This window comes from Aedes albopictus, chromosome 2 (genome assembly GCF_035046485.1).
Source record: "Aedes albopictus strain Foshan chromosome 2, AalbF5, whole genome shotgun sequence".
NCBI lineage: Eukaryota > Metazoa > Arthropoda > Insecta > Diptera > Culicidae > Aedes > Aedes albopictus.
This window is the reverse complement of record NC_085137.1, coordinates 252892808-252903497: the sequence shown is the minus strand read 5'-3', so window position 1 is coordinate 252903497 and position 10690 is coordinate 252892808. Positions and strand designations below refer to the sequence as shown.

Sequence of the window (10690 nt, the reverse complement as noted above, 5' to 3'; positions counted from 1 at the left end):
ATGCTCCGAAGTGGTATGCAGATCCTCAGGTATGTCTTTGTTTCAATAACTGCTCGCACATCTCAGAGCGTTTTTAATTGAACCAATGACATTGCATAAATTATTGAAAAAATGTTTAATTCGACGGCATGATGAGTTATATGCTGAAAAATTTAAGTATCTGGCGGTGCATAATAATGGATCTCAGCACGCTAGTCTTTGGAACAAAACTAGAAGAATATGGATGCCGGTGTCATTAACCTTCATGAAGGAGTATTCATACTATTGATAGCAATAACTTGGCCCACCGAGCCATTTATCACAAAATGGATTTTCAATAGAATAAAGTTCCCCTTGAAGCAGTGAAGATAATGCAATGATATATTCACAAATTCGGGTAAATTTGGCTGATTATTCTGATTCTAACATGATGTGCATTTTCGTGACGTTACAACGCGAGCAAAACCCTGTATGAAACTGAACGGGCGTTGTAACGTCACGAAATGTAAAAGTCGATTATCCAAAAACAAATCCGAAATTTAAATTGAATTGAAGAACAAACCAATAAATTTCAATGGTGGAAAAATAATTCAGAATATCATAAAAATCCGAGCAGATATTTTAAGATGTTGGTAGCGCGTTAGAGAGGGTCGGATTCTAGCGCGTTGTAACGTCACGCTACAAATACGAATTTTGAACACGTTTTTCTAATGAAAACTAAATGTTCAGTAGGTCAAATATATCATAAATTTTACAAGGAATCCGAATATGAAAAAATATTTTGAGGTTTACGCTCGTTTTCATGAGTTATAGTGGAAAATCTGACTACGAATGCGTCAAAACGTTGTAACGTCACGGTAGAATGTGTCTTTGACATTTCGTTTCAGCTCCGTACTAGGATTCGGAATAAAGCGACGCTTTATTTTTTCTTGAGCGGTTCCTTGTCTGAACTTTCTACGCATCCTTGGTTGCAACCCAATTTCTGAGAATAGACGTGAGGTTTTTTTTCTTCCTCGACTCTTAACAAAAAATAAACAAACACTTTGCTCCAAGGGGAATGACATATCCTTTTCTAACCGGAATATCCGCATTTATCCGTTTCTAACCGTCACTAACCGTTGCTAAGCGAGCTGCTAAGTGAGCAGCGGTTAGACACGGTTAGCGACGGTTAGAAACGGATAAATGCGGATATTCCGGTTAGAAAAGGATATGTCATTCCCCTTGCTTTGCTCTTAGTCATGGCAGGACCGAGGGGCGATTCACTCATGTATTTTCGATGCAGCCCTGTGTATCGAATTGGTGTATTTTTGGTGCATCAATTTGTATTTTTTGTATTTTTGCATTTTTCTGCACTTTTTTGAATAAAATGGAATTGATATGTATTGATGCAATAATTGAGCATTTTTCGAACAATTGTGTATTTTAAATCGATTTTCACATTTTGCAATTGGGGCTATGTCAATATGCTGCATTTTATCAAAATCCCAAACATTATTAGCGCATTTGCCCAAAAGTACACGCGGCAAATCCCTGGGGAAAGGAACAGCCGCGTTTTTTGCTCCCCTTTTACTCAATTCTTATGGGAGATAGCATTGCGGCGTTTCCTCAAGTGCGGTTGTTCCTTTCCAAGAGGATTTGCCGCGTGGAATTTCGTGCAAATGCGCGTTTGGAACATTACAAAGGCCGCGTGGTGTATCATATTCAGCAAACCAGTCAATATTTATTGACAAAACTGACAACCGTTCCTGACCGAAGATTCGAGGAAACAAAGAAGTAGAAAAAGTTTATTTTGAGCAGCGATTTTGAGATTCCTCCGGTACTGAGGACTTCTCTAGTTCTTTTTGGGATTCCTGCATTTTTTCTCAGATACCTCCTGGAACTTTTTCTGAGATTCCTCCAAGAGTTTCTGTTGTGATGCCCCCGTCAGCTCCTCCTGGAATCTAGCCTAGAATGTCTTCGGTAGTTCCTTCGCGGATTCGTCCAAAAGTTGATTATGCGATTCATACAGAAATACTTTCTGTATTCTCCACGTATTCTTTAAGGGATTCCTCCAAGAGTTCCTGTTCAGACATCTCCAGAAGCGCATTCTGGGACTCCTCCAGAATTCCTCTCTTGAAATTCCTTCAATAGATCCCTTCTGAGAACGAGTTTGGGATGTCTTATAGGATTTGCGCAAATTTCTCTTGATTCTTTCCCGAGTTTTTTTTTCTAGGAAAAACTGCAGAAGGATTTCATGGATTAATCCCAGGAGGCATCTCTAAAACAACTTATGGAGGAACTTCCGGAAGGATCTCCTAGAGGAATCTGAAAAGGAATTCCTAAAGAATCTGAAAGATGGAGTTCCCAGAGGAATCGAAGAAGGAATTCATGGAGAAATTTTAGAGGAAATTACTGAAAGAATTTCTGAGGATACACCTCACATAATTCTGATTGAGTGCCTTGCGAATTCTTGAAGCAACACCGTTGAAATTATCTTGAGGAATAGCTGAATAGGCACCGGGAAGAATTTCATCAGCAGTTTTAGTGGAGGATAACCTTAAATGCACAACTGGAAATCCCGGTCCGACTATCTCAACGAATGTGAATGAAATGAAAAGAAAAAAAAATCCGTAGGGGATTCTTGGGGCAATCTTTGTAAAAAATCTTCTTAAAGGAATTACCAAGGGAATTAACACAAAAAATACTGTTAAAGGAATCTTTCGGAGAAATTTATTTAGTAGAAATTCCCTCCAAGAAGAAAGACATTCACACCAAAACAAAAAGAATTGGAGAAATCTTCGGAGGAATTTCCCTAGGAATTAACCTGGAATTAATCCTCGATGGAATTTCACAGGGAATAATATGCGTTGGACTTGCTTTGGAGCAATCTCGGGAGAAAACTATCATTATCCCTTGCTTTGGATAAAATATCCGAATACTCTCTGCAGGCATTCCTCTTCCTTCCTTCCATCATTCTCCGGAGTGATTCCTGTCGTATGTAATCCGGGAAACTAGCAAACTCTACCTCCAGCATCACGATCGGCAATCTTCGCATAAGCTCAACACAATTGCTTTTTTGCTACTTTGTTGAGTTTGTTGAAGGATTGTGCTCAGGAATGTTCCGGAAGTTTGGATCCTTCCCCGCTGCAGGAATCGCCAGGCGTCCAGTCCCGGTGTTTGAAAACATCAACATCTGCTAAATTTTCCATGTCGTTTCACAATAACAACGTATTTTTCCCGAATTCGTGTATTGAACAATGAATTCTACCGTATTTGTGCATTTTAATCGAATTTGAACTATTATTGCATTTTCCGTGCACTGGAGCATTTTTGCATTTTTATTTTGAATTGGTGTATTTTTTCGAATGTGGCGTATTTTTATTTTATTTTTCAATTTATTATGCGTTGCGCGAAAATTTGTACGCGCAAGCGCCCATACATCTCCGCCTGTAAGAAAAATCATTTTGGTGTTTTCGGCGCAGTATTCCTTGGCCAATTTGCGCACTTATTGTAGAAGACACCATAACGATTAGACATACCAGCGGAGGACTATTAACGATTTTGCACCATTTTCGCTCTCTATTTTCTTGCAACGGGTAATATCGTGTATTGATGCATTTTTGTGTATTTTTTTCATTCGTGTATTTTCAAATCAGTAACGCAGTACAGTGAATCGCCCCTCGGGCAGGACATGGTCACCTACACGGAGAGACGAAACTACCCAAAAGTGAGTTCTTTCCACCCAACTTCGGGGTTGCGTGCGTCAAGCCAATTTTGAGTTGATGGAAACGATGTTTTTGTTGGGTTGTTCCCGCTTGCTTCCATGTGAAAAAAATACCTAATTTTAAGTTTTTTCCACCCAACCGAAATTTTGACTAGGTTGTATTCACTCAAATTTGAGTACTGTGCTAGAAACTCAGTTTTGGCTTGACGCACGGAACTGCAAAAGTTGGGCTGTTTCTCTCTTCACTCTCTGACAACAACAGAAAGAGCGCATGAAAAGGGAGATGAAAAAGAACTCAAAATTGAGTTTAAAAGTACCTAATTTTGAGTTTTTCAGTTTCTCCGTGTAGGATGAGCAAACTGACATTAGTAGCGGCGCGTCAATAAAACCAGTATTGGGCGAATTTAGTGGGGGAACGAGTGGCATCACAAATTGAACAGTATTAATACAAAACAGTATTAATACAAATTTGTTTCTGACATTTATATCTTAGTATTCTATCTATGTCCGTACTACCCAACCCATATGAAAGGAACCATAAAGTTTATGTTTGACCAAACATAACAATGATTAATAGGGTGCACACGTATCATGCGTTACCTTATCAAAGCTAAACAGGTTGTTATGATCTAGGGGCAAGACACTGTGCAAACGAGAGCAACTCTGAGAAATTCTGAGTAACTTTTTTCACCAATGATCGACGAAATTTGTTGAAAAACACCCCTAAAACTGCAAGAAAGGCGAGATATCGGGCAATATTGTTTTGATTTTGCGATGAATCAGGCAACACCCAAGCAAAAATGGGAGCAATCTGGAGGAATTCTGAGCAAATCTGTGAAGGAAAATGTACTCTGCAGCACAGTGTCTTGCCCCAAGGTTATGATTATTATATTCGTTCATAGACAATCATACAATGTCTTATAAATTGTATTGAAACGAGCTTTACCCTGATAGAAAACATCATAAAAATACGATAAATTTTATTGTTACAACACCATTTTTACGAAAAATATTCACCATTAAACGTATTGTAATTTACACGGCAAACTCACCATCACCCCTAATGTTCTACACCATTCGGCGAATGGTAAATGGCACTTTTACAATAAAAAATGGTGGTCGTTATGTATCTTAACCATAAAATTTTGAGAAAATTTTCATACACTTTTTCGCGAAAAACAATAGAATGTATTGTATTTTTATGAGACATTTTTAGGGTAATTTTCAAAAGAAAACAATATATCTTAATGTTTTTTTATTGTTCTTACAATACAAATACTATTAATTGAATGACGTCAGGTGAATCGTTGTTACCAGGGTTGGTAACCATCTGTTTCGTCACCGACCAACGACGAAAAATTAAAAAAGTTCGTCAGCAAATAAAACTCCGTCACTTGCATCATCATCAGCGACCGACAAAGAAACCACGACGAATATGAACCGAAAATAAAACAGGGAGCTTCAGTTTTCGTCATTCTCTTTTGTCTCCTATTGCAACGATGAAAAACGAACACGTTTTCGTCACATGACAACCGATTGCAGACGAAAGGCGAACCAGTCAAGCTTTTATTGACGATTTAGCCTCGGTCTTTCGGAGCTGTTGAATTAGCTCTGATGGTATGCTTGTTGTGCTGCCAATCCGAAGGATTTTGGTTCGATTCCGAATGAAGACGTGTTTCATTTTTGCATTTTTTTTTCTGATCAGCCATTCTCGTGGGGCTGATTATTTGTCTGCCTGCCCTGTTCAATGCAAGCCACTCAACGAAAATGCCAATAAAGAGAAGCGGCAAAACTTTTTCGCCGCGACCAGCAAACCAAGGGGAATGACATATCCTTTTCTAACCGGAATATCCGCATTTATCCGTTTCTAACCGTCACTAACCGTTGCTAAGCGAGCTGCTAAGTGAGCAGCGGTTAGACACGGTTAGCGACGGTTAGAAACGGATAAATGCGGATATTCCGGTTAGAAAAGGATATGTCATTCCCCTTGCAGCAAACTGACTGACGGTGTATGAAGAAAAATATTCAAGAGCTGCTGACTCAGTGACGCAAACTTTTTATTGCCCGTCGTCGTCAGTGATTGTGCTTCAGCTACGCTGACTATTAACAACCCTGGTTGTTACAATAAAAATACAATAATATTTGTTGTTATTTGTAAGCAGTTTTCGCTTTTGAAAATCCATAGAATTTATATGTCTCGCTAACATTTATATCCAGCATTTACGAGCACTAACGGCCGCCACTCGCCAGAATGATATGCACATTTTATGATAAGAATCAAACACTCTGATGTCAGTCTGGTAAGTACACACTTAAATTAAGAAATTGATCTCGGTAAACGGTTTACCGAGAATCCAACAGCTGATATCTCGGTAAAATATTTACTGATTCTCGGTAAAATTTTTACCGAGATTTCGGTAAACCATTACCGAGTCTCGGTGAAATTTGCCGAGATCTCGGTAAAAAGTTGGATTGCCGAGATCTCGGCAAAGTTTTGACGACATCTCGGTAAAACTTTTACCGAGATTCAGTGAAAGTTATTACCGGATTCTCGGCAGTTGGATTCTCGGCAATCCGTTTGCTGAGGTCGGCGATTTAATTTAAGTGTGTATTGCTTGGCAGCTGTTGATAAGATCTATCTTCAATCTTTTCAAATAACTGTCAAATATCACAAGTCAGACATCAGGTCGTATGATCCATACCATAAATCGTTCACAATTCATGTGGCCATAAGTATCTGTGCTGGAGAAAAATGTTACCGAGAAATATGAATTCTTTGGTTTTTCAAAGGCGAAATCTGTTTACATAACAACAAATATTATTGCATGTTTATTTTAACATCGGTTCAATTGACCCCATTAAACTAATTGTATTTGTTTTGTTATCAATGGTAGTTTACTATTTACTAGATTCCTTTAATTTATTGGAAAACATTAGAAAAATCATTGTTCATCTTTTTCTTGTTGTAACATCCTCACTTGGCTAAACCTGCTTTTCAGCTAGTTTTCTATAGGTACTTCCTCATCTACTGTACTCAAAAACGAAAACTATAAAAAAATATGTCAAGTGATTTTGTATTTGATTATACAAACATGATCCAAGCAACAATAATATTTATTGTTATTTATTTGTTACGAATTGTTTTCAAGTGAAATTGAGAAATAAACTCTTTTTTTAATAAAAAGTTCATGAGAACTTTGCAGGCACTTTTGCAACTATTTAAAAACAACTTAAATTAATCTTTACTGATAGTAACTTTAAATTATTATAGAACTATTGAAAAACAATCGAATCAATTAGTCACTAATAAAGCTTCCACTATCAGTGTGTCGGGGTGGACGACGCAGTAGCAAATCAAAGTTGGATGTGTGCTACTTGTTTGATTGGCACTGCACAAAACCCCCTCAGGTATACAAGCACAGCTATACTCACATTATCAGCCAGAGCGACAGAAGCAACAGGGTTGTCGGGTGTATTGCCGCCGGTAGTGGCTACTGTGCCTCCTGAAATGCCGATAGGTCCGACAACCATTGCTCCGGGACCTTTAGCTAACCCTGGGCAATCCATATTGACCGAACAAGCACGGGAAAGTCTGCAATGGGTTCAAGAGCAACGGGCCGTATTGGAACGGGAGATGGAGGTAAATCATCAGTTAGAACTGGAGCGGAAAAGACTAGAGAGCTTAAAAGGTTGACAAACGAAGCCATGATGGGGATTCTTAACAACACCAACGAAGCTGGTACGGATAGTCCTAATCTGAGACGAGACTCGCGAAGAGGAAAAAAAGCAACGTCAAGTGCAGCCCAACTGAGCTGTCAGTTGTAGCCCGTTTGATTACGTTACCTAAAACGAGGAAAGTATTGCTATCCGAGATAAATTCTAAAGCCAAAATTCACTCCGAGCTGCATTTTCTTCTCCTGTACTGTCAAAAATAAATTGAAAACAAACTATTCCAATAATTACTTTGCTTGGCGATTGTTGGCGATGCAAAATTGCACCTCAACATGATTTTGTGCGTGAATGGGATTCAGTCACACTGCATGTGAGGTGATGCGGTCACGAACGGGTTTGAACCACCAGCCCAAAACATAATGTCAACACAGATAGGAAGAAGACAAAAATAACAAAGTGAAGAAAAAGAAGACCGTCTTCGCGAGTCTCGTCTCAGGTCCGAATGAGCAAGCAGCTGCAGTAGGGGTCAACAAGACAGGAGGCTGGATACAAGGGATAGTCGGCGAGATGCAAAACCTCTCTATCGCCCGCGAGACGAGTGTGGTCCCAGAGAAGACAACATCTGCCTGTCCCATGTTTGATATCAGTTCCACACCGACCACTGCAGGTGCCTATGTGAGTTCGGTGGACCATACACTCACGCCAACTATTCGACGAGTATCTGGTGGCCCGGTAAGTCGACCTCAACTGACAAGTTTCCCTCACAGTACAGTGATACACTCACAACTACCTGTAAACGCTCGATCAGAAATCGATTGCTTACATCAGTTGGGCGCAACGCCACGAAGTTTGATCAGTCGAGTACCTGCGGTGTTCGGAGCTAGTGCTCAAACGAATGTAGTGACAGCATGTTCTACGATTCCTACTGTAGGACTCACTTCTACATGTTGGGGGCTTCCGAATGTATCCGATTGCGCAGCTGTAAACAGTCCACTGACAACTTTTCTACCACAGCAACCACACCAGCCTGGGTTAGCACCGAATGTATATGTACCAGCGAATACTCTTCCACACTCCTTTGCCAGTGTGGCTTCGATGGGCGGAGGAATGGGTAGTGGATGCGGCTTTGGAACTCAACATGCAGCGGAGTACGCAACGAACGTCAGCACCGGTGGGGGCATTCCGATGGGATTTAGCGGCATGCCAAGGCATCACAATCCTCATTTGGCATCTGGCTATGCAGCGAACGTCGGAACAGGTAGCGGATTCCCTGTTCATCAGAATTACATTGGGCTTCAACGGCCGCATGATCCGGTGGGTCAATTTCAAGTGCTTCCCACGCAGCATCAATTGATGGCTAGACAAGTCATGCCTAAAGACCTACCATCATTTCGAGGTGATCCAGAAGATTGGCCGCTGTTCTACAGTGCATATGTAAATTCGACAATGGCATGCGGATATTCAGATGTCGAGAATTTGGCCAGACTACAAAAGGCTTTGCAGGGTAAGGCGTACGACGCAGTCAAGAGCCGGCTTCTGCTTCCCGCGTGTGTACCTCAGGTTATGTCTACACTGCATATGCTTTACGGGCGACCTGAGCTAATTATTCAAAGTCTCCTGAACAAAGTTCGAGAAGCTCCGGCTCCAAAGCCGGATAAGTTGGACACGTTGATTTCATTTGGGATGACAGTCCAAAACCTAGTCGACCATTTGGAAGCGGCGGGGCAGACGGCACATATGTGTAATCCTATTTTACTGCAGGAATTGGTGGAGAAGATACCGACCCATTTGCGTTTGGACTGGGCCCTGTATAAAAGGCAGTTTGCGGTGATAGATTTACGAGTTTTTACAACCTACATGTCCACCCTCGTTGCTGCTGCTACAGATGTCACGGTCATCGCGGACTGTAGACAAGCGCAAACATATAGGAAAGAGAAGAATTTCCTTAATGCGTATTCCGAAACGGAACCATTGAAGAAGGAGGTCAAGCAGGAGAACATATCAGGAGTCGTATGTTTGGCATGCCAGGGACCAAATCACAAAGTCAAAGATTGTGTCCTATTTAAAAGGTGGGAACCCGAAATTAGATGGGAGACTGTTCGGAATTTTCATCTTTGTAAAATGTGCCTCGGAAAACACGGTCAACGACCCTGTAAGCAACAAGCGGCTTGTGGAACGGAAGGTTGCCAACTCCGACATCATCCATTGCTACATACTGATAGGCAGAAACAGCGAGAGGCAGCCGAAGAGGAACAACAAGTACATAGATACTTCGGCGATGGACTCCGGAGAAGGTGTAAATGCTCACCATTCTACAGGAAAGTCAACGTTATTTCGCATCATACCGGTAAAGCTTTTCTGGAACGGAAGGTCAGTCGAGACGTACGCGTTCTTAGATGATGGCTCGTCGATGACGTTGATTGAGCAGTCTGTGGCGGATCGTTTGGGTATAGACGATGGCAAGCCACTCCCTCTAGGCCTTACCTGGACTGGAAGCATAAACAGGCAAGTTCCAAATTCAAAGCAGGTGATAATCGACATTTCCGGTATGGGTGATTGTAAACGTTTTGCTTTGAACGATACGAGGACCGTCCCTAATCTGGATCTTCCGAAGCAAACATTGAAGTACGATAACTTGGTGCGACAGTACGCTCATCTTAAGGGATTACCGATCAGCAGTTATGAATCAGTTTCACCCGGCATTTTGATCGGATCAAACAACGCTAGTTTGATTGCTACATTGAAACTGCGTGAAGGTGATCTCGGGGATCCACTGGCTGCTAAACTCGGCTTGGTTGGTCTATTTACGGACACGTAGGCGACTTGAGAAAGGAAACGAATTTCTGCTTCCATGTACGTGAAGAACAAGGAGAGAACTTGATTGAACGTCATTTGCAAGAACAAATAAAGGCAGAATCAGCGAAACAGACCGGTCAAGACGGAGTACTCGATGAATGGTTCGGAGGAAACATTTGGAGCACACATTCTGGTAGCGAAGAACTGAATCGGTCGCGGCTGGAGCAGTCGACAGTGCTGGAAGCGCAAGTTGGCGATTACGTGAAGTCAGTAATGGATACGGAAGTCCGTTACAGGCGGGGGGATGTTGCCAACACTGGCTGCACTGCCGGCAGAGTCAGAAACGATCGGAGACTGCCCCTTTATTTCTTAGCTATTGATAAGCATCGATAAGGCGCAACTGTCTAGAAGGGTTGGGTGACATACTATTATTGGTTGTAAAGTCAGATGGTGAAAACAATGCGACAGATTTGCTGTGTCATTGTGGATGTTCTAGATACTGAAATCTTAGCTAATGAAAGGCATTAATCACTTGAATTA

General features: G+C 41.2%; 1 protein-coding gene across 1 annotated transcript; it reads left to right on the top strand.

Moving 5' to 3' along the window:
* Positions 1 to 7001: 7001 nt before the first annotated feature.
* LOC134287084 (uncharacterized) lies at positions 7002 to 10676 on the top strand. Its single transcript, XM_062848789.1, has 2 exons — positions 7002 to 7430; positions 7851 to 10676. The coding sequence occupies exons 1-2, from the start codon at positions 7280 to 7282 to the stop codon at positions 9752 to 9754; spliced, it is 2055 nt and encodes a 684-aa protein (XP_062704773.1). The 5' UTR covers positions 7002 to 7279; the 3' UTR covers positions 9755 to 10676.
* The last annotated feature ends 14 nt before the right edge of the window (positions 10677 to 10690 follow it).

What these genes read in the sequence shown, in the direction of transcription:
- LOC134287084 (XM_062848789.1), top strand. Translation starts at nt 7,280, where the DNA reads ATGGGTTCAAGAGCAACGGGCCGTATTGGAACGGGAGATGGAGGTAAA. An exon ending in CAACGAAGCTGGTACGGATA is followed by an intron (nt 7,431 to 7,850) that starts GTCCTAATCTGA and finishes GTCTCGTCTCAG; the next exon opens with GTCCGAATGAGCAAGCAGCT.